General features: G+C 43.5%; 1 protein-coding gene across 5 annotated transcripts in view; it reads left to right on the forward strand.

The window, feature by feature from the left end:
* The window catches only part of LOC121271108 (transcription factor Dp-2-like), a 219,169-nt gene that overhangs the window by 85,529 nt on the left and 108,309 nt on the right, over positions 1–25,331 (forward strand). The window contains exon 1 of one of the 5 annotated variants that reach the window (XM_041176883.1): positions 25,202–25,285. The exons of the other annotated variants lie outside the window; for them this stretch is intronic. Coding sequence (XP_041032817.1) covers positions 25,222–25,285 — 64 coding nt within the window. The 5' untranslated portion in view covers positions 25,202–25,221. Of the gene's footprint in view, positions 1–25,201; positions 25,286–25,331 lie in introns of those variants that run through there. 5 annotated transcript variants of the gene reach the window in all.

Raw genomic sequence — 25,331 nt, forward strand, 5'->3', positions numbered from 1 at the left:
GAGCAGCTTCCAGTTGGGAATAGAAATATATAGAAGGGTAAGGTTGTAATTTACTGTATCTTCGTGGACAGTTCTCTGTGGTGTTTTCTTTATTTTGGCATGGCTTGAGGTGTGAAAAGAATAATTGGAAGCTGTTATTTTTGTGAGTTTTCAATTTTCTTCCGATTTTTATGACTTTTCTTCCCCAAAGAGGTACAAGGCATTCTCCTGATGTCCTGGCCAACTTTCTTCCCTCAACCAAAGGAGATTAATTGGTCATTTATCTCATAGCTGTTTGTGCACATAACTAGAGTTGTTGTACTCTAAATGTAACCCATTGGATGTCAAGTTGTTTGGGAAGTCCTGAGGGTGTGTACAGATAAGTATGTGCAAGTTCTTCCATCACTCTCTTTCCCCCATCTCTCCTAATGGGGTACATTTCCACATGCACTGCCACCTTTCCACATGTGCTGCCACATGCCCTTGCATCTTGTCCAAGAGCCCTCTAAAAACATAGACAATTACGTTTGACAACATTGGTCTTGCCAAGTTTTCATGTACTCCTTCAGTTTTAATTGCCTTCTGTGGAGGGATCCTTCAGCTAAAGCTTCTCAAGAAAATCTGTTGAAAGTTCATGCAAAGTGATGGTATATTGTGCATTTGGCCTACTTTTGGTTAATACAGTCCATTTTGTGCTTCAGCTTGTACTATGGAGTGGCAGTAGAGGTTTGGGGTTACCCTCAGAATTCCTGATCTTGTGTAGGCAAGTATTGGTAGGAGGCATAAATTATCCAGATTGATCTTGTTTCTGTTGAATAATCATCTCAATTGGCAAGAGTAATAACAATCTGGAGACAGCTTTCCTGGCCTCCCCCTGGGTTGGGAAATAGAGCATAATGTAGGGAAGACCTAAAAGGAGTGTTGAAAATAACATTTTTCACAAACTTCGACTTCAGCAATCAGTGTTCAGTAATCTCCCATACGGAATTAATGCTTTTTCTTAAACTGTGAACATACCTTGACACGGTGGCCAGGATACTTAGTAATGTCTATTGCTTTTTACGTATGTTTTATTTTATTCATTCATGGAATGTGGGCTTTGCTGGCTGGGCCAGCATTTATTGTCCACCCCTAGTTGCCCTTAAGAAGGTGGCAGTGAGCTGCCTTCCTGAATCACTGCAGTCCATGTGGTGCAGGTACAACCACAGTACTGTTAGGAAGGGAGTGCCAGGAAGTTGACCCAACGACAGTGAAGGAACGGCGATATATTTCCAAGGCAGGATGTTGAGTGCCTTGGAGAGGAACTTCCAGGTGCGCTGTTCCCATCTATCTGCTGCCTTGGTCCTTCTAAATGGTAGTGGTTGTGGGTTTGGAAGCTGCTGTCCAAAGAGCCTTGGTGAATTCCTGCAGTGCATCTTGTAGATGGTACACACTGCTGCTACTGTGCGTTGGTGGTGGAGGGAGTGAGTGTTTGTGGATGTGGTGCCAGTCAAGCATTCTGCTTTGTCCTGGATGGTGTCCAGCTTCTTGAGTGTTGTGGGAGCTGCACTCATCCAGGCAAGTGGGGAGTATTCCATCACACTCCTGACTTGTGCCTTGTAGATGGTGGACCGGCTTTGGGGAGTCGGGAGGTGAGTTACTCATTGCAGGATTCCTTGCTTCTGATCTGCTCTTGTAGCCACAATATTTATATGGCTAATCTAGTTCAGTTTCTGGTCAATGGTAACCCCAGGGTTTTGATAGTGGAGGATTAAGTAATGGCAATGCCATTGAACGTCAAGGGGCATAGGACCATAAGACATAGGAGCAGAAATTAGGCCATTTGGCCCATCAAGTCTGCTCCGCCATTCAATCATGGCTGATAAGTTTCTCAATCCCATTCTCCCGCCTTCTCCCCGTAACCTTTGATCCCCTTACCAATCAAGATAAGGCAATGGTTAGATGCTCTCTTGTTGGGGATGGTCATTGCCCAGCACTTGTGTGGCGCGAATGTTACTTGACACTTGTCAGCCCAAACCTGGATATTGTCCAGGCCTTGCTGCATTTGGGCATGGACTGCTTCAGTGTCTGAGGAGCCACGAATAGTGCTGAACATTGTGCATTCATCAGCGAACATCCCCTTTTCTGACCTTATGATGGAAGGAAGGAAGCTGATGAAGCAGCTGAAGATGGTTGGGCTGAGGACAGTACACTGAGGAACTCCTGCGGTGATGTCCTGGAGCTGAGACTGACCTCCAACAACCGCAACCATCTTCCTTTGTGTTAGGTATGACTCCAGCCAGTGGAGAGTTTACCCCGATTCCCATTGACTTCAGGTTTGCTAGAGCTCCTTGATGCCACACTCGGTCAAATGTGGCCTTGATGTCAAGGGCAGTCACTCTCACCTTACCTCGGGAGTTCAGCTCTTTTGTCCATGTTTGAACCAAGGCTGTAATGAGGTCAGGAGATGAGTGGCCCTGGCGGAACCCAAAATGGGCGTCAGTGATCAGGTTATTGCTAAGCAAGTGCTGCTTGATAGCACTGTTGATGACCCCTTCCATTACTTTACTGATAATTGAGAGTAGACTGATGGGGCGGTAATTGGCCACGTTGGATTTGTCCTGCTTTTTGTGCACAGGACATAGCTGGGCAATTTTCTGCATAACCTGGTAGATGCTAGTGTTGTAGCTGTACTAAAACAGCTTGGCTAGGGGTGCAGCAAGTTCTGGAGCACATGTCTTCAGTACTATTGCTGGAATATTGTCAGGGCCCATAGCCTTTGCACTATCCAGCACCTTCAGCCGCTTCTTGATATCACATGGAGTGAATTGATTGGCTGAAGACTGGCACCTGTGATGCTGGGGACCTCCAGAGGAGGCCGAGATGGATCATCCACTGGGCACTACTGGCTGAAAATTGTAGCAAATGCTTCAGCCTTATCTTTTGCATTGATGTGCTGGCCTCCCCCATCATTAAGGATGGGGATATTTGTGGAGTCTTCTCCTCCAGTGAGTTGTTTAATTGTCCACTTCCATTCATGACTGGATGTGGCAGGACTGGGATAAGCCCAGCCATGAGGTCACAGATTGTGGTTGAGTAAAATTCTGCTGCTGCTGCTGATGGCTCACAGCTCCTCATGGGTGCCCAGTCTTGAGTTGCTAGATCTATTCGAAATCTATCCTATTTGTCACGGTGGTAGTGCCACACAACACGATGGAGGGTATCCTCAATGTGAAGGTGGGATTTTGTCTCCACAACGACTGTGTGGTGGTCACTCCTATCGATACTGTTATGGACAGATGCGTCTGCAGCAGGCAGGTTGTTGAGGATGAGGTCAAGTATGTTTTTCCTTGTTGGCTCCCTCACCACCTGCCACAGACCCAGTCTAGCAGCTATGTCCTTAAGGACTCAGCCAGCTCAGTCAGTAGTGATGCTACCAAGCCACTCTTGGTGATGGACATTGAAGTCCCCCACCCAGAGTACATTCTGCACCCTTTCCACCCTCAGTGCTTCCTCCAAATGATGTTCAACACGGAGGAGCACTGATTCATTAGCTGAGGGGTGGTACATGGTAATTAGCAGGAGGTTGCCCATGTTTGACCTGATGCCATGAGACTTTATGGGGTCCGGAGTCGATGTTGAGGACTCCCAGGGCAACTCCCTCTCGACAGTATACCACTGTGCTGCCAGCACTGCTGGCTCTGTCCTGCCAGTGGGACAGGACATACTCAGGGATAGTGATGATGGTGTCTGGGACATTATCTGTAAGATATGATTCCGTGAAGATTATTATGTCAGGCAGTTGCTTGATTAGTCTGTGAGACAGCTCTCCCAATTTTGGCACTAGCCCCCAGATGTTAGTAAGGAGGACTTTTTTTTTATATTCTTCTTCCTTCCACAGAAGAAAGCTCCACAGGGCTGTGAATAGACAAGCTACAAAAAGTGCCTCTCAAATAAGTTAATAAAATCAGGTTTTACATTTGGCTTGTACAACTAATGGGCTTCAAATCTTGAGAAACTGGAGTCTCTTTGTTGTTCATGCTGTAAATAATGGACTACTTGTTTGTTCTAAAGTGTATAATGAAATGTAGCACAGCAAAAATCTCATTGGTTTACGATGGAAATCCTTACAATGAGGCTCGGCCACAGTTCTGCAAAAGACCGTGCACACCCTTTCCTTCCACTTCAAGTACTCTGAGGCACCAGAGAGAGCTTTTTTTTTGTTTTCTGAGTTCAGGTATTTCTAGATTAACAACTTCCGGTAAAACATATCTGTCAGAATCTTTGATTAATGTCTAGTTGGAGATGCTGTTGTTACTGGTTGTGATGCTGTGCTGGGGTGTGGCCCATACAGGATGTTTCATGCAGTTTCTATATCAAGAAGACTGTTTTTGGGATGGAATTGGTATCTTAAAGTGTTCCAGTGAGGGTGTGACCTAGAGAAGGCGCTTCTCCAGTTTCTGTATTAGTGAGCAATGCACAAACACTTAAATCCACAAATGAAGCAAATTAATTTAGCTTCAGCACTGTTGCTGAACTGACAGATGAAAATTTAGTAGTAGGACAATCACTTCAGAAAATATGATATATATTTTTTTGTCGCACCTTGTCACCTTGAAATGTCTTGGTTTCAAACATAATTAATTATATTTGAAGCGAAATGAGGGTTATTTTAAAAGTAAGCAAGCCTGTGAGCCATTATTTATTTACCAGCAATGTCCTGCAATGAGTGCTATTGGCAGATGGATTTTAATGTAGGAAAGTGTGAGGTCATGCACTGCGGTGGGAAAAATCAAAAGGCAGACTATGATTTAAATAGAGAGAGACTCCAAAAGTGCAGCACAGAGGGATCTGGGTGTTCTTGTGCATGAAACACAAAAAGTTAGTATGCAGGTGCAGCAAGTAATTAAGAAGGCAAATGGAATTTTGGCGTGTATTGCTAGGGGGTTGGAGTTCAAAAATGGGAAAGTCTTGTTACGACTGTACAGGGTGTTGGTGACTGTGTACAGGGTGTTGGAGGACTGTGTACAGTTTTGGTCACTGTATTTAAAAAAGGATATCCTGGCATTGGAGGCAGTTCAAAAGAGATTCACTAGGTTGAGGGCTATGAGGAGCTGGCACGAAAGAGAAGTTAAGGCCTGGCGCAGATCAGCCATGATCTTATTGAATGGTGGGGTAGCTTGACGGGCTGAATGGCCTGCTCCTATTTCTTATTTTCTAAAATATATTGCGATGGAAAATGCTCATGACAACTAAACAAAGAATAAGACAGAATTAGTTTGAAATGTGGCATAAAAAAGCTCTGCTTTACAATGGGTAGAGAACTGTTTGTAGAAGAGATTGCTTTGAGCGTGGTGCCATAGACAGATCAACAATTACTTTCACACAGATGCTTATGACTTGTTCATCATTACCATATGTCTTGCTTGATGAGAAGTCTATCATCAATTACCTAAACTCACAACATTGAATGTGTGAAGCATGCTGCCTACATTTATCTGTATAAAATTATCATTATGAGATCACATGCTTTGATTGAATCAGTTCACTCTTATGGAGGTGACTTTTGCTCTTTAAAAGCAACTTGCAGCCAAAAGGGAGTCTCCTTGGACAAATAATCCCTCCCTGATGAAATTTTTAGGTGGGCTTGTAAATGGGTGCTCAGTATTCATGCTCGAAGCAGGCAGGAGGCTGTTTACATGTACAAATTGGACAGGGCCTTATGCCAAATAGAGGACTCCCATTTTGCAATTGTCAGGTACAAATGGGCGGGGCCTGTATGCCATGTAGATTCTGCCCTTCGTACCAGGTGGAGAGAGTCCTAACCAGCAGGCCTTAAAGAGACTACTTACAGTCACTCTGGAAACAACCTGGAACTTCTGTGAGACCTGGAAGAGTAGGAATGTTGTGGTTGCTATATGGGACCCGCTGATGTGCCTCCCTCTTCTTTTATTGCTGACTTTTGGCTCACTTTACCATGGAGCCACCAGATTTCACACTCACTATAATTCTTGTCACCCTACCCCACAAGGTGCCTGCTAGTGCTTGGACAACACTCATCAGCATGTCAAATCAATGTGGCTGAGACCCAAATTCAGCAATGGTCTATTTTCATTTTCTGTGCAAGTTAAAAATTGGCCCCACTGGCTACTAATAAACTAGGTCAGTGCTTCCCAAACTATTTTCCAATGTGACCCGATTTTAACACTTGAAGATTAACATGACCCTAGATGCCAACAAAACCGAAACAGCAATAAAGCAGCATAGTTACACTCAATATATAATTATTAAAATTCATGTAAAATCATATAAATATGAAAATCTGCGTTTTCAAAGTACTTGTAAAAATGTTATTATGTCATATACTTATTAAGGTTTCAGCCAAACTCTCCATATTCCCCGGTGACAGAAGACTCAGTGTACCCCATCTCATCCAGCTTCCTGGCCAAGAATGACCACACATCCACCCTGCTGCACATTGCCCCCGATGAAGTTGGTGGTGTTAACCTGGGCTTGTCACTGGGAGAAGGCCCCACAGCTGCTGCCCTGCTCGGTGCAAATGCAGGACCCGTGGCTTCTCATTCGGTATTTGCGGCCTACACAAGATGTTTATGAGGCCTCCCCATCCACTTGCCGGGTCCATTGCTCCCCTCCACCCCACCTTGGAGAGAGACCAAGACAAGCAAGGCAAGGACAGGTTCAGATGCTGCCTGGGTCAGTGCTTGGCACAGCCTCAGAGGCGAGAGCAAGCTCATGGCCCCGGCAGTTTCTTCTGCGGCCCCAAATGGGGTCATGACCCGCACCTTGAGAAGCACTGAACTAGGTAAAGATTCATTCATGATTTAAGCATAAATAGTTTCAAGTATGTTCGAGTGAAAGTCAGCAAGTTCTAAAGTAGCACTTGTAGTGTGGAAATTGCAAGTAAACAGTTTTCAATGCAAAAGTTGCTGAGAGTTGAGTGACCAGTTGTAGTATGCTGACCTCTGCCCCAGATATCATCAGCTAATTCAGTGCAGACCCAGAATATTCTAGTTGGTGTAGCTAGTACTATTCTGTACAATGTTTCCATCTGTTAAGACTGAAATTTTCTGTAAGTTGATGGCTCTCGAATGCAGACAGCAGGTGTGAAGAGCATAATGAGCAACTAAAACTGTAACGCGTTCATAAACTAATGTTCTAAAGTTTAAAGCAAAGTCTGTTCTTTAATCTACTCATATTTAACACTATATTGTTTGATGTAAATATTTGCTTATAAACACTGCACACTGGTGCATACCTCAAAATGAAAGTATTAAATGTACCTATACAAAGTATCTAGACAGAAAAGTTTCAGTTGCCAAAAAGATTTACATTGAAAGCATCATTGCTGAATCTTGAAAATGAGAAAGATGGACTGGACACAACAGGAAAGATGGGATGTCCTGTTGTCCAAGGAGATGACATAACCAGAAAAAACTGGACTATCTCACAGCCCTTATAGGGTCCTCCATAAATTACCCATGATGATATTCTTTCCTGTATCTGGAAATACAGCAGATATAAAAGCCATAATCATTTATTACCTGAATTATGATCTGCAGCATATCCTAAAATAATAGGAAGCACAGGGTACACTGATGACGCAGGTATGCAAATACTACCTTGTGCTTTGCAAGTTAGTTACAATTAATGGTGTGATGGCACTGCATAGTTTATATCACAGTATGCAATTTGGCTAAGTACACATGATAGCTCTTTGTCAGTCTGCTAAGCACACTTGTCACCTACCTGCCAATGGGTTTTTATTGCTTGAATGGGGAGCCCAGTGACGAGTTCAGTCGCCTTCTTGACAGCATTAGTTTGCTGGTTTTCAGGTTGGAAAACTGACATTAACAGGAGGACCGCATGAAAGTTTCTGTCAGAAACCCCATGCACTCATCTGAAATCCTATAGTCTCTACTGAAACACACTTCACACCATGCAAACTGATGACAGCCCTACCTCTCAATGTTGAACCTCCTGGTTCGCTGCAAACACCACCAACTGCAACCTGGTAACTGACCTGAGTGGTGAAGTGCCCCAGGTTTCAACCTTCCACAGAAAATCTGGATAACCCTCAATCACTTGACAACGGGCCAGGGTAGATGTGGCCACTTGCTGCACAAGTAGAACATGAGGAATAGCTCAAATTGTGACTGTGACAGTACAAGTCAGGCCATCACCCATAGACCGAACTTCTGCCCTGAGAGATCCATTCCTAGTCGCATCACAACCATTCACAATGCATCAGCTGAAGCCGTTGAATAGATTGTTAACCTTACTGTCAAACTATAACTGCTTACCTAGCCATACAAAAAAGAAATCTACCTGCCACAGCTGGCAACATAAGAACATGAGTAGGTCATTCCAGACACTCATGCCTTTTCCACTATTAAATTAGATCATAACTGATCTGTGTGTCAGCTTTATTTTACCAGCCTTTGGTTCATGTACCAATACCTAGCAAAAATCTTATTGAGCTCAGTCTTGAAAATTTCAATGGATCCAGCATCCACGGCCTTTTGGGGAAGAGAGAGATCCAAATTTCCATTATTCTTTGTATGAAAAAATGTTTCGCGATTTTACTTCTAAATAGGTTAGCTCCAATTTCTCAGGATTCCCCTACCATAGAATCGTGGAATGATACAGCACAGAAGAAAGCAGATCAAATCCAATCTGACCACTTGCCGACCCAATGGCAAAATGATGGAAAGGGTTGTCAACAGTGTTATCAAACAGTACTTACTCACCAATAACCTGCTGACCAATACTCAGTTTAAATACTGTGAGGATAACTTAGCTGGACTCTGTTATTGCCTTGGTGCAAACATGGACCTGAGAGTTGAATTCTAGAGGTGAACTGAGGCCTTACATCAAGGCTGCATCTGACCGAATGTGGCATCAAGAGCCCGAGTAAAATTAAAGTCATTTGGAATCAGGAGGAAACCTCCACTGGTTGAAGATATGCCTAGCACAAAGGAAGATGGCTGCAATTGCTGGAGGCCAATCATGTCAGCCTCAGGATATTGTTGCCTACATGCAAAAAGTGCTGGACAACATTCAAGCTGATAAGTGGGAAGTAACATTTGTATCACTCAAGTGTCAGACAATGACTGTCTCCAACAAGAGAGTCTAAACATTTCCGCTTGACATCCAATGGTGTTACCATTGTTGAGACCCCCACCATCAACATTGTGGGGGTCACCATTGACCAGAAACCTAATTGCACCAGCCACATAAACATCACAGGTTGGAGGCAAGGTATTCTGCAACAAGTAACTCACCGCCTGCCTCCCCAAAACCGTTCCACCATCACGGCATAAGTCAGGAGTTTGATAGAATACTCTCCACTTGTCTGGATGTTGTAGCTCCAACAGCTCAAGAAGCTCAGCACTATCCAGATGAAAGCAACCAGCTTGATTGCACCCCACCCACCACTTTAAACATTCACTCCCTCTACCACTGCTGCAAAGTGACTGCAGTGTGTACCATCTACAGGTGCACTGAAGAAACGTGCCAAAGGTTCTTCAATAGCACATTCCAGATCTACAACCTCTTTTACATAGAAGGACAAGGGGAGCAGGCTCATGGCAATACCAACACCTGCAAATTTCCCTGCATGTCACACACCATTCTGATTTGGAAATATGTTGCCATTCCTTTGTCGCCACTGGGCCAAAACCTGGAAAACAAACCCCCCCCCCCCCCCCCCCCCCCGCCCCCAACAGCACTGTAGTTGTACCTACACCATATGGACTGCAGTGGTTCAAGAAGGCAGCTCACCACCACCTTCTTAATGGCAATTAGGGATGGGCAATAAGTGTTGGCCTTGATATGAACAAAGAAAAAGTCTATCCTGCCCATCATGCCTGTGTTGGCTTTTTGAGAGATTTTTGATTAGTCCCACTCCCCTGTTCTTTTCCCTTGCCCTGTAAATTTTTCCCTTCAATGTTTTATCCAATTCCCTTTTGAATTAAAAAAAATCCTCATGCTGCCTCTTTTTTTTTTGCTACTTACCCTTAAATCTATGTCCTCTGGTTACTGACTCTTCTGCCAGAATTGGCCAGCAGAAGCATAACCAGTTTTTTAAAAAAAGTTTTATTCTGCTTTTTATGAAGCCAAGGATCCTGTACACCTATGTATCAATTACCAGCATATGCTTTCATTTTTGCTAATAATCTATTTTATGGACCCTTATTAAATACCATCTGGCGGTCCATATAGACAATGTTCATAGATCCTTGACCAGCTATATAAATTCTGCAGCTACAAAGAAAGTCAGAGGCTGGGAATCCTGCATTGAGTAACTCACCTCCTGTCTCCCCAAAGCCTGACAAGGCACAAGTTAAGTGTATGATGGATTACAGCTCAGTTGCCTAGATGTGTACAGCTCCAACAACAATCAAGAAGCTCAACACCATCCAGGACATGCAATCCAATGACTGGCACTCAACCACCACCTTAAACATCCACTTCCATCACACAGTGGTAACAGAGTTTACCATCCACCAGCTGCAGTACAGCAATTCGCCAAGGCTCCTTCTACAGCACCTTCCAAACCCCAGCCTGGACTACCTGGAAGAACCAGGGCAGCAGAGGAATGGGAACACCACCACCTGTAAGTTCCCCTCCAAGTCCTGACATGGAGCTATGTAGCCATCCTTTCACTGTATCTGGGTCAAAATCCTGGAACAGCCTCTCTTACAACACTGTGGGTGTACCTACATCACAGGGATGCAGCGGTTCGAGAAGGTGGCTCACCACCACCACCTCAAGGGCAATTTGGGATGAGTAGTAAATGTTGGCCTGACCAGTGATACTCGTATCCCATGAATGAATAAAAAGAAAACCTCTCTACTCACATCGTTAGTGGCTTCTTTAAAAAATTAACAGGATTAATCAGAGATGAGCAACTTTTCATAACTCAATGATTACTCTCTTTGATCAGCTTATATTTGACCATGACAGTGTTTTCCCCCATTTCTTTGAACCTATTCCATTTTAACTTCCTTTGTCCCTTTTTCTGTCCTTTCTCTGTTAATTGCATTTTTACATTATTTAATTCACTTCACTAAAAGCATCAGTGTTAATGCATGAGTATATTTGGAAGCATGTCCAAGGCATTAAGTTTCATGTACTGTTGTCCACCAATATCCCCTTCCCCCTCCCAACTATATTTCCTTTTGAGTCTGCCCCTGTAAAAACAAAACTATCTCCCAATTCTCTTACAATTGCACTTTCAGAATCCCAGCTGTCTCACCCTTGGTTTTCCTCTCACCTTGTCATGTTTGTAGCTACCAATCAGCTCAACCACATGCTCCCCTCCATCTTTTGATGCCCTTGTCCCCATTAAATCCATTACTTCATCTTACTCTGGTCCTTTCCCCTGGTTTGACTCTCACCTTGTTCAGTAAGGGACCACTAATATGAAAAATAATATTTCTACAGGGTTGACGTCTCATAAAATGTTTTGGTACGTATACTTACCCTATTCCCAGGCAGCAGACAAAGTATTCCATTTAATTCACTAGCAGTTCTATTTTTGAGTGTTTTATTGATGCAAGGAGAATAATGCTCAATTTATTTTATAGGCTCCCATTTTGAGCAAAGCTTTTTTGAGAGAAGGTCACTTGTAAAGATTGATAGGGTTGAGAAGTATCAGCTCCATCTGACCTTTCATTGCCTTTTACTTAGGGTTACTAACAATTTCTCTTTAAAACCCTGATTATGGGGGCAGCAAGAGGTGGATTGAAGTCAACAGATTGCAGCCCTGCATTTCCATTTAGCACCGCTCTGTTTAAATTTTTTAAAAAATCACACTGTACAACTTCTTCACTACTGTACTCAACTAGGCTGAATTTGTGGTTCTCCAATGCGCAGAAGCTTTTCCAGTTACCTGATTTTAATGTCTTTCAACATTATTCCATGTATCAGTCTATTGACCATTTTAAAATTAAATAAATTAAAAGCTATCATCTTCCCTTACCGTATTTATGTATATGTTCATCAAGTATTAGTTGAAAATAAAATTTCATAGCCTGCCAAAAATGCTAGAGCATAACCATTCATGGCAAATTAAAAACAGTCATTTTATACCTAGAGTAGGTCCTGGTACTGATTATTTTCCAAGATTATTTCTATTCAACAATCACATATTCCTATTTCAATAGCAAGAACCATGGCATAGAGTGCATACAGCTGTAACAGATTTCTGCCCATCACCAAGCGTTGTGTGTAATGTTTTGGGTGCCATTTTTCTGGTATCATTCATTAGCTCATATTTCATAAATCTTTCCAAAGAGATTTTCACCCACCATAGTACTTAAATGGCCCTAACTGAAGTCACTAATGATATCCCATGTAACCTTGACCATGGTACATTATTCCTCCTTGACCTGTCTAAGCCCTTAATATAGCCAATCACGTTGTCCTCTAATATCCCTTGTCTGTTGTCCAGCTTAGTGGACTAACTTGCTTGTTTCAAATCTTGCTTACTAGATCATCCTTTTCTTTTACATCCTATCGAAGTTCTCGATTCTAAACAAAGAATATTTGAAGAAAACATCCCAGTTAGAAAAAACATGTAATTTGTTCTATTAATTAAGAGTCTGTATGAAAAGTCTGAAAACACTTATAAATGGAAGTTGCGACATAGAAACAGGGCACTAAACAACAATCAGTCCACATAGGTATTTACTTCTACATAGTTTGAATCACATTTACCCACACTGTTTCCATATCTCTTCAACCCCATTTCCATTATCCACCTACCCAAACAAATCTTGAATGTTTCTGCCTCAGCCCTAATGTTGCAAGTGAATTCCAATTCCTCTCAAGTCTTTGAAAGAGTTTTCTCCTGTCCTCTGGTCTAGGTCAATAATATAGTTTAATATAGTGTAATATAGTTTCCACTGCAACAACTGATCTGGCAACCCCTCTCTGAGTGAGGCTTCCAGTGTAAAATAAAGGCACCTTGTCTGCTGTAGATGCATACCACGTAAGAACTGCATTTAAAGCCTCTTGGACCTGTCAGAGGGAAGTGAAGAAACTGGTTAAGAAGTGCTGTACACTGCATGGACAGGTGAATGATTTGTGTGTGTGTGTGTGTGTGTGTGTGTGTATGTGTGTGTGTGTATGTGTGTGTGTGTGTGTGTGTGTGTGTGTGTGTGTGTGTGTGTGGGGGGGGGGGGGGATTTGTTTTTTTTTAATTTATCCAGGGAATATGGGCATCGCTAGGCAGCATCACAATCCATCCCTAATTGCCCTTGTGAAGGTAGGGGTGAGCTATTTTGTTGAACCTTCTAGTTGCTCCTTTCTGCTTGATTTATAAATACTCAATTCAAACGTCGATGCAAGCGAGTCTTGAGTCCATTTGTTGTTCTCTGTTTTCCTGATTGAAACAGTTGTATTGAATAACAATTTGGTAATGGGCACTTGCCTCTTAAGTTACATAAACAGTTGCAGAATGCACCAGCACCAGGAAGAGCACCAGGCACTGGACCAATACAATGCATTGCATCAAGAGATTCGTGAGATTAGACCTGCTCAACTGGATCATTGGTTCACAAAAGTTCCAGGCAGTCTTCAGTATGTGTATAAATTCAACGCTATCCAAGCTCCCAGGCATTGAAGCATTGTAGCGAGTGGCATTTTTTTTTAAAAAGGCAACTAAAGCAAGTGTTTTACCACTGGCACACATTACTGAAATGAAATAGCGCAGATTAACCGGTTTGAGTACTGAATGTGTTTTGGAACTTTCCTGTTTGCCAACTTCCAAAAATGATTTTCCTTACCTCGACCGTGGTTCAACCTGAGGCAGTGGCCAGAAGGGGATGGGTGAGCTAGTGGCAAGGCTGCAGAAATAATGCCTTTGGTCTTCCCAATGTTTAGCTGGAGGAAATTATTCATTATTCATGAGTGGACTTTCTGCAGATAATGTCTCCAAGGGTCAGCATGTAGATGAGAAAGAAGATGCCCTTTAGGGGTGAGAGTGCAGGGGTGGGGAAAGAAGTCATTGTTAAAGATGTTCTTGGTACAATTAGATAGGCAAGAGTGAAACAAAGCAAGGACAATCTCACCAAACTAGACAGCAGTAAGAAGAAGGAGATACTTTGATTAGTTAAGTCACAGGCTGCAAAGAGATTAAAAAAAGAGAGCATAGTCACAGACCACAGAGAATGCTGTTTGTGTCTTTTCATTTGCCATTTCAATGCTATGGTTGGAGTGGAAACAGCAAAGTGGAAGGGATTCAAACAAAGAATTGCAAGAGTCTTGGGCCTAAGCTTGGGAGGTGACAACTCATCCATAACCTTGGAGGTTTGCAGTGGGGCAGTAGTTAGTGAGGAGAGAGGAATTGAGGATGTCTTTTTTTACAGAAGGACTTATGTTTATACCACACATTTCACAATCGCAGGATGTTCCGAAGTGCTTTACAGCCAATGAAATGCTTTTGAAGTGGAATCACTATTGTGGTGTAGAGACCATGGCAGCAAATTTGCACATGACAAGCTCCAAGAAACAGCAATGTGATAATGATTACATAATCAGTGTCTTGTGATGTTGACTGAGGGATAAATATTGGCCAGGACGCAGGAGGTACCTCCTCCATTCTTCTTTGAAATAGTGCCATGGGATCTTTATGTCCTCAGAGAGGCCAGAGCAGGCCTTGGTTTAAACGTCTCACTTGAGAGACACCATCTCCAAAAGTGTAGCACTCCCCCTGTTTTGTACTGGACTGTCAATCTAGATTTTTGTGCTCAGAGTGGGACTTGAATCCACAGCCTTCTGACTGAGGGGCGAGAGTGTTACCCTCTGAACCACAGCTATCATCAACGGAGAGGGTGATGATGAATGGGAAGAGATAATCATTGAAGATAGGGAACCATTTACAATGTCAGTTTGCAGCAGGCCAAGAAAGGAAGTTGAACAGTCAGGAGTTTGCTGAATGCTCATTGGAATGGGGATCAAGGGTGTATTTGCTCAATCTCATTGTTAAATGAGGTGGGGGAGGAACTAGACAGAAAGAAATATGGAGGTTCTCGATAATTTGTCATTGATAAACACAAACATGGACTGGCTGTCCTGAATACTTGTACTTTATATTTAATCCTTCAGAACTGCATTGTGTCATCATAGATTATGTGCCAATATCCTGAAATGAAGCTTGAACCCACAATCCTGAGTCACAGACAAGATTATTATTAACTGAGCCAAGTGGACAGACTAGTTAAATAATCTGCGAACACTTACCATTGACTATTTCACTTAAAGATTGGCTACCTGGGCAAGATACTGGAGCATTGCTAGCACTGTGGGCTGCAGCATAACTCAGCATCTTCAAGAGAGATGAGAAACTTAGGAGAAAAATAGTTGTGTGCCATGTTGTAATAAAACAAATATTGACTGCAGTTTACAGATTATATTTAAAAGTTATGCTTTATTTTATTTTGAATGAGTAATTTAAACACCTTCTCGGACATAGTCTGATATAATATGTTATAAACACACATTTCACAATAGTAGCAGAAACATGCCATGAGGATTGTACGTAGTTGTTCTGTTCTATATATATATATATATATTAGAGTCAGGGATTCTCAGTGATGGGGAAATCACCTCTTATCGGGGGTAAAGAAGGTGTTTCAATAGGCTACAGCAGTAACAACTTCCTCTATGTAGTGTGCAGAATGCTAAGGCCTGTCAACTTGGCAGGTTGTCCTAGTGTTGGTGCACATGAGGGGTTTTTTTCAGCTGAAAAGCTGGCCCACAAAAGTGGGTCCATATCTCCTGATGTATCCTATGCGATGGAGGGCTGGACCTGGGGATAGTGGAAGTAATTGAGTGAAATGATATGAAATATGCTGACCACTTGCTGGAAGGAGGTGATTTGTCACAGATGGAGCGGTTTGCGCAACTTTCTGGTGTTGTAATGTCATGCTTTGAAAATGTTGGCATTATAGAGACTAGGAGCAGGAGTAGGCCATTCGGCCCTTCGAGCCTGCTCCGCCTTTCAATATGATCATGCCTGATTCTCTAACTCAACATCATATTCCCGCTTTCTCTCCATACCCCTTGATATCCCTAATATCCAAAAATTTATCAGTTCCTTTCTTGAATATACTCAGTGACCTGGCCTGCACAGACTTCTGTGGCAGAGAATTCCACAGGTTGACCACCCTCTGAGTGAAGAAATTTTTCCTCATCTCAGTCCTAAATGGCCTGCTGCATATCCTGATACTGTGGCCCCTGGTTCTAGACTCCCGAACCAGGGGAAACATCCTCCTGCATCCAGTCTGTCTAGTCCTATTAGAATTTTATACGTTTCAATCAGATCCCCTCTCATTCTTCTAACCTCCAGCAAATACAGGCCCAGTCGAACCAATTTCTCCTCATACAACAGTCCTGCCATCCCCAGTATCAGCCTAGTGAACCTTCACTGCACTCCCTCTGTGGCAAGTATATCCTTTGTTAGGTAGGGAGACCAAAACTGCACACAATACTCCAGGTGTGGTCTCAGCAAGGCCCTGTATAACTGCCGTAAGACATCCCTACTTCTGAACTCAAATCCTCTTGCAGTGAAGGCCAACGTACGATTTGCCTTCCTAATTGCTTGCTGCACCTGCCTATTTACTTTCATTGACTGGTGTATAAGGACACCCAGAGCCCTTTGTACATCCACATTTCCCAATATATCACCATTTAAATAACACTCTGCCTCTCTGTTTTTCATGCTGAAGTGTATAACTTCACATTTATCCACGTTATACTGAATCTGCCATGTGTTTGCCCATGCACACAACTTGTCTAAATCGCTCTGATGCCTCCATGCATCCTCCTCACAACCCCACTCAGTTTTGTGTCATCAGCAAACTTGGAAATATTGCATTTCATTCCCTCATCCAAGTCATTGATATATATTGTGAATAGCTGGGGTCCTTGCACTGATCCCTGTGGTAACACTGGTCACTGCCTGCCACCCAGAAAAAGACCCATTTATTCGTTCAGGTACTTTCTGCTGTGGCACAAGATAGAAAGACAAATTGGGACCTTTTTGCTGTGCAGGCTTCTCCAGATTGTCATGGATACTATCAGATGATCTTGGGCAGCCACTGTTTTGGGGTGAAGCTCGGAGCTTCTGTGTCAATGAAAATGGGCAGCATCTGGCACATTCATCTTTATGTTGCTCAGTTCTCCCGTCAATGAAATGGATAGACTGTTCCACCCGCTTATGTTGGCATATATTTTGGAAAGGAAAGTGAGGAATTTATGTCTACCTAGGTATTCAAAGCCTGTCTTTGTCCAGTTAAGGGGATATGCCTTTCGTATTTGTGCTGCAATATCCGGGGCAAAGGCTTTTTCCTCCCTGTTAACTAACTGAGTGTCTGGCCTGAGATTTGGCTGAACTATTTGAAAGTATGTAAGTTGCTGAAAAGGGAAGATTGGTAATACATAGCAGAATATGATGGATGAAAAATAGGAGTTAAAGGACTTTGATTTATTTAAGTGCACCTCCGAAGGGCACTTGCTGAAGCACGGTAAGTATGAATCTTGACTGTACCTGGCCGAAATCCCTTTCAATATTGAACAAGAATATCAGGGAAGGTAGGTATGTGCTGTTGCATACTTGAATGATTGCAGAGGCATCCTTGGAGGAAGTTGATTTGGTCTAGGTGGACTAGAAACCACAATGCTGTAATGTCAAATATAAAATACAAACAGAAAATGCTGGAAAATCTCAGCAGGTCTGACAGCATCTATGGAGAGAGAAACAGCCAATGCCTAGAGTCCACATGACCCTTCTTCAGTGCTATACTGTCAGTTTAGGAGGGCTATAGCTCTGTAGGATTTACAAACATTGGGGCCCTTGCCTCATCAATACTTGAGGGTAGATGTGGCTGACTTCAAGGATTCAAGGAGAGACCACTTCCAGTATGTAGTGGAATAGTCTTATCAATCCAGGGATCAGTTCAGGGAGGCAGGCTTTATCGAACTCAGATCAAAACCTTATGGTCAGGCAGTGGTGAGTTGCCTGGTGGCGAGCTGTATTCTTGAACTGCTGCAGTCCATGTGGTGTAGGTACACCCACAGTGCTGTTAAGAAAGGAATTCCAGGATTTTGACCCAGTGACAGTCAAGGAACGGCAATATATTTCCAAGTCAGGATAGTGTATGGCTTGGAGAGGAACTTTCAGGTGGTGATGTTCCCATGCATCTGCTGCCCTTGTCCTTCTAATTGTTAGGGTTTGCAGGTTTGGAAGGTGCTGTTGAAGAAGCCTTGGTTAGTTGCTGCAGTCCATCTTGTATATGGTACACACTGCTGCCACTGTGCAGCAGTGGTGAAGGGAGTGAATGTTGAAGGTGGTGGATGAGGTGCAAATCAAATGGGATGCTTTGTCCTGGATGGTGTTGAGCTTCTTAAGTGTTGTTAGAGCTGCACTCATCCAGGCAAGTAGAGAGTATTCCATTATGTTCCTGACTATTCCTTGTAGATGGTGGATAGGGGAGTCAAGAGGTGAGCTACTCACCACATAATTCCCAGCCTCTGACATACTCTTTAAATTTATTCATTCATGGGACGTGGGCATCGCTGGCAAGGCCAGCATTGTTGCCCATCCCTAACTGCCCTTGAACTGAGTGGTTTGCTCAGCCATTTCAGAGAGCATTTAAGAGTCAAGCACATTACTCTGGGTCCGGAGTCATATGTAGGCCAGAACAGGTAAGGACAATGGATTGCATTCCCCAAAGGACATTAGTAAACCAGATGGGTTTTTACAACAATCAATTATAATTTCATGGTCACCATTACTGAGACTAGCTTCCAATTCCAGGTTTTTAAAAATTAATAATTGAATTCAAATTCTACCAGCTGCCATGGTGACATTTAACCAGAGCATTAGTCTGGGCCTCTGAATTACTCGTCTACTGACATTACCACTATGTCACCGTCTCCCCTTGAAATGTAGCCGCAGTATTTATATGGCTGATCCAGTTCAGTTTCTGGTCAATGGTTAACCACGCCCCACCCTCCCCCCAGGATGTTGATAGTGCGAGATTCAGCCATGGTAATGCCATTGAGTATCAAGGGGAGATGGTTGGATTCTCTCTATCTTGGAGATGGTCAGTGTCTGGCACTTGTGTTGCATGAATGTTACTTGCTATTTATCAGCCTAAGCCTGAATGTTGCCCATGTCTTGCTGCATATGGGCATGGACTGCTTCAGTACCTGAGGAATCGCGAATGGTGCTGAACATTGTGCAATCATCAGCAAACATCCCTATCTCTGATCTTATGATGAAGGAAAGGTCATTGATGAAGTACTTGAAGATGGTTGGGCCTAAGACATTACCCTGAGGAACTCCAGTAGTGATGTCCTGGAACTAAGATCACAGAATCACACCGCGGAGAAGAGGCCCTTCGTCCCATCGAGTCTGCACCGACACATGAGAAACACCTGACCTACCTATCTGATCCCGTTTACCAGCACTTAGCCCATAGCCTTGAATGTTATGACATGCCAAGTGCTCATCCAGGTACTTTTTAAAGGATGTGATGCAACCCGCCTCCACCACCCTCCCAGGTGGCGTATTCCAGACCATCACCACCCTTTGGGTAAAAAAGTTTTTCCTCACATCCCCCCTAAACCTCCTGCCCCTCACCTTGAACTTGTGTCCTCTTGTAACTGACCCTTCAACTAAGGGGAACAGCTGCTCCCTATCCACCCTGTCCATGCCCCTCATAATCTTGGACACCTCAATCAGGTCACTCCTCAGTCTTCTCTGCTCCAATGAAAACAACCCAAGTCTATCCAACCTCTCTTCATAACTTAAATGTTTCATCCCTGGCAACATCCTGGTGAATCTCCTCTGCAACCCCTCCAGTGTAATCACATCCTTCCTATAATGTGGCAACCAGAACTGCACACAGTACTCCATCTGTGGCCTCACCAAGGTTCTATATAACTCCAACATGACCTCCTTACTTTTGTAATCTCAATTGATAAAGACTAAGTGTCCCATATGCCTTTTTCACCACCCCACTAAATGTCCCTCTGCCTTCAGAGATCTATGGACAAACACGCCAAGGTCTCTTTGTTCCTCAGAACTTCCTAGTGTCATGCTGTTCATTGAATACTTCCTTGTCAAATTACTCCTTCCAAAGTGTACCACCTCACACTTTTCAGGGTTAAATTCCATCTGCCACTTATCTGCCCATTTGACCATCCCGTCTATATCTTCCTGTAGCCCAAGACACTCAACCTCACTGTTAACCACCTGGCCAATCTTTGTGTCATCTGCAAACTTACTAATCCTACCCCCCCATGTCATCTATGTCGTTTATATAAATGACGAATAAAAGGGGACCCAACACAGATCCCTGTGGTATGACACTGGCTTCCAGTCACTAAAGCATCCTTCTGCCATCACCCTCTGTCTCCTACAATTAAGTCAATTTTGAATCCACCTTATCAAATTACTCTGTATTCCATGTGCATTTGCCTTCTTTCTAAGTCTCCCATGTGGGACCTTGTCAAAGGCTTTGCTGAAATCCATATAAACTACATCAACTGCACTACCCTCATCTACACACTTGGTCACCTCCTCAAAAAATTCAGTCAAATTTGTTAGGCATGTCCTCCCTCTGACAAAGCCATGTTGACTATCCCTGATCAAATCTTGCATCTCCAAGTGGAGATAGATTCTCTCCTTCAGAATTTTCTCCAATAGTTTCCCTACCACTGACGTGAAATTCACTCGCCTGTAGTTCCCTGGCTTATCTCTACAACCCTTCTTAAATAGCGGAACCACATTAGCTGTTCTCCAGTCCTCTGGCACCTCTCCCATGGCCAGAAAGGAATTAAAAATTTGGTTCAGAGCCCCTGCGATCTCCTCCCTTGCCTCCCTCAGCAGTCTGGGACACAAATTATCTGGACCTGGAGATTTGTCCACTTTTGAGCCTGCCAACACCACCAATACCTTGTCATTCCCTATATCAATTTGCTCAAAAACCTCGCTGAGTTCCTCTCCCTGAGTTCCATACTTTCATCCTCACTCTCTTGGGTGAAGACAGATGTGAAGTATTCGTTCAACACTCTACCAATGTCCTCTGGCTCCACCCTTGATCCCTAATGGGCCCTACTCTTTCCCTGGTTATCCTCTTCCCATTGATATACTTATAGAATATCTTGGGACTTTCCCTACTTTTACCAGCCAGAGCTTTCTCATATCCCCTCTTTGCTCTCCTAATTGCTTTCTTAAGCTCCACCCTGCACTTTCTGTACTCCACTAATGCCTCCTCTGATTTGCTTCCCTTGTACCTGCTAAAAGCCTCTCTTTTCCTACTCATCGTACCCTGAATATCTCTGGTCATCCATGGTTCTCTGGGCTTGTTACTCCTTCCTATCACCCTAGAGGGAACATGTTGAGCCTGTAATCTCCCCATTTCCTTTTTTAATTCCCCCCGCTGCTCCTCTTTAGATTTCCCCACAAATAGCTGTTCCCAATCTACCTTGGCCAGATCCTGCCTTATTTTACTAAAATTTGCTCTCCCCCAATCCAAAACATTTTTTTGCAACTTGTTGATCTCTTTGTCCATAACAAGCTTAAATTGTACCATGTTGTGGTTGCTATCACTAAAATGCTCCTCCACCACCACCTCAGCCACCTGTCCGGCTTCATTCCCCAGATGATTGACCTCCAACAATCACAGCCATCTCTTTCTTTGTGCTGGGTATGACTCCAACCAGTGGAGAGGTTACCCCCAATTCCCATTATCAGATCTGCTGAGTTTTTCCAGGTATTTTTGTTTTTGCTCTAGATTTCCAGCATCCGCTGTATTTTGCTTTTATCCCATTGACTCCAGTTTTGCTCAGGCTCCTTAATGCCACACTTGGTCCAATGCTGCCTTGATGTCAAGGGCACTCACTCTTACCTCACCTCATGAGTTCAGCTCTTTTGTCAATGTTTGGACCAAGGCAGTAATGAGGTCAAGAGCTGAGTGGCCCTGGCGAAACCCAAACTGAGTATCAGTGAGCAGGTTATTGTAAATAAATGCCACTTAATTGCAACGTCGGCAACACTTTCCATCACTTTGCTAATGATTGAGAGTGGACTGATGGGGTGGTAGTTGGCCAAGTTGGATTTATCCTGCTTTTTGCGTGCAGGACATACCTGGGCAAATTTTCACATTTCTGGGTAGATGCCAGTGTTCTAGCTGTGCTGGACCATCTTGGCTAGGTGCATGGCTAGTTTGGGAGCACATTTTTCATTACTATTGCCATATGTGGTCGGGGCCCATAGCCTTTGCAGTGTCCAGTGCCTTCAGTCGTTTCTTGATATCATGTAGAGTAAATTGAATTGGTTGAAGACTTGCATCTATGATGCTGGAGACCTCTGGAGGAGGCCGAGGTGGATCATCCACTCAGCGCTTCTGGCTGAAGATGGTTGCAAATGCTTCACCCTTCTTTTGCACTGACGTGCTGGGCTCTGCCATCATTGAGGATGGGAATATTTCTGGAGCGTCCTCCTTCAGTTAATTGTTTAATTGTCCACCACTATTTACAACTGGATATGGCAGGACCGCAGAGCCTAGATCTGAACTGTTGGTTGTAGGTAGCTTAGCTCCGTCTTTCGCATGCTGCTTCCGCTGTTTGACATGCAAGTCGTCCTGTGTTGTAGTTTCAACAGGTTGATGCTTCATTGTTAGGGATGCCTGGTGCTGCTCCTGGCATGACCTCCTGCATTCTTCTTTGAACCAGGGTTGATCCCGCAGCTTGATGGTAATATTAGAGAGGGGGATATGCCAGGCCATGAAGTTACAGATTATGGTCAAGTACAATTCTGCTGCTGCTGATGGCCCATTGCACTTCATGGTTGCCCAGACTTGAGTTGCTAGATCTGTTTGAAATCTACCCCATTTAGCATGCTGGTAGTGCCACACAACATGATGGAGGGTATCCTCAAAGTGAAGCGGGACTTTGTTTCCACACGGACTATGCGGTGGTCACTCCTACTGATGCTGTCATGGACAGATGCATTTGTGGCAGGCAGGTTGGTGAGGATGAGGTCAATTATGTTTTTCTCTCTTGTTGGTTTCCTCAACACCTGCCGCAGACCCAGTCTAGCAGCTATGTCCTTTAGGACTCGGCCAGCTTGCTCTGTACTGGTGCTACCAAGCCACTCTTGGTGATGGACATTGGTGTCCTCCACCCAGAGTATAATCTGCGCCCTTGCCACCCTCAGAGCTTCCTCCGAGTGGTGTTCAACATGTCGGAGTACTGATTCATCAGCTGAGGGTGGGCAGTACGTGGTAATCAGCAGGAGGTTTCCTTGCCTATGTTTGACCTGATGCCATGAGGCTTCATGGGATCTGGAGCCGATGTTGAGGACTCCCAGGGCAGCTCCCTCCCATCCGTATACCACTGTGCCACCACCTCTGCTGGGTCTGTCCTGCCGGTAGTTTAGCCAGGGATGGTGATGGTCGTGTCTGAGACATTGTAAGGTATGATTCTGTGAGTATAGCTAGTCTGTGAGACAGCTCTCCCAATTTTGGCACAAGCCCCCAGACGTTAGTAAGCAGGACTTTGCAAGGCCAACAGGATTGAGTTTGCCATTGTCGTTTCCGGTGCCTAGGTCGAAGCCGGGCAATCCGGACAGTTTCATTCCTTATTGACTTTTTAATGAGTGGCTTACTAGGCCGTGTTAGAGGGCAGTTCAGAGTCAATCACAGTACTGTGGATCTGGAGACACATGTTGGCCAGACTAGATAAGGATGGCAAATTTCCTTCCCCAAAAGGATATTAGGGAACCAGATGGGTTTTTATGACAATTGAAAATGATGTCATGGTCACTATTATGAGACTTGCTTTCAATTCCAGATTTATTCATTCAGTTTAAATTCCACCAGCTGCCATGGTGGAATTTGAATCCGTGTTCCCAGAGCATTAGCCTGGGTCCCTGGATTGCTAATCCAGTGACATTACTAAGTGTGAGGTAATGAGTGCTCCCCATATCCCCCAACAATAAAACACCTGGCCACAGCTATCAGAATAGATCCCTGATCCCAAGGAATTTGGGCTGGTGGAGTAGTGGGATAGGCTTCTTGCAGAAAGCCACATTTACACATTGTTTCCTCATGTGTTCACCAAGGATTGCTTTCCTTCTTACTAAATAATTGAACCCCAGACATTTAAGAATATTATTTTAATGTCTGGCATATTGGTGATTCACATAACTTATTGTGTTTGGTCCCGTTTGGGCAGGTCAATTGGAATGGCAAGCTACAAGTTTCTTCTTGGGGATACCGAAATGAGTAGTTATACAAATTATTCCATTAGCTGCATACCTTTGGATCAATTTTCCTCACCTTTAATCCTTACATTTTAATTTTGAAGAGCTAAATCTTAAAATTCCTAGTTCCCATTTTCATCGTGCTTAAAAAAAATGACTCACGTTGAATATTTAATGAGAATCTGCTGCATTATTTGATTTTTGATATTGTTACTTATTCTGGGCCTTCTCTGTTTGGTCCCTCTGGGGTGAGGGGGTGAGCAGTGATGTGGTGATCAGCGGGCTGCTTGTACCTTCACCACCCTGTTACAAAAAAAACAACTATGGCTTATTCAGAACAGTATTTATTATCATTATATTCACCACTTCACAGATTTCCTGTACCCATGTGATATTTTTTTATTTTAATCCCTTTGAGTATTTAATGTGTGTGTATATCAATATATATTTAAGCAGATGGAAAGTTTTTTTTAAATGCATTGATTTCCTTTCTGTGGCAAAGGGATAGAAAAATACAGCAAATGCAGTTTCAGCATCAAAAATGCATTTGGTAATCTGTAATTTTCTTTAACAAAAATACGTGTTATAATATTCCATTTTATGGCCAACAGAATGTTTACTTCCTGCGTGATTTTTTTTTGAAGAAAGTCATGGATATGAGCCTGATTACCTGTTTCCAATTTGAACACACATACAAGAGTTGTCCTGTACTGCTGAGTATCCTGTGTACTGGGCAGACTCAAGTAGTTGAGAAAAGAATCACAGATGTTCCTCTTATTTTCCTTCCTGGCTGCTAGCCTTTCGTGGACAGCAACAACGATGCAGTTGAATGTGAATTTTAAAACGGCATGTGCATGTGTTTGCAGTGCTGCTGGGTGTATAGGATGCATTGAAAGCTGTGTGATTGGGGGCCAGCCTGTCGTTGATTGGTACAGTCTGGTAGAGTCTCAAGTTTCCATTGAATGCTAACAAAGACTGTTGAGTGTTCTGTTGGTACTGCAGTGAGACCATGCTTTCTGAGTCCAGGTAAAAGAGAGAGCTTCTATAATTTATCATTACTACAGCCGCCTTC

This window comes from Carcharodon carcharias, chromosome 2 (genome assembly GCF_017639515.1).
Source record: "Carcharodon carcharias isolate sCarCar2 chromosome 2, sCarCar2.pri, whole genome shotgun sequence".
In the NCBI taxonomy this organism is placed as follows: Eukaryota; Metazoa; Chordata; class Chondrichthyes; order Lamniformes; family Lamnidae; genus Carcharodon; species Carcharodon carcharias.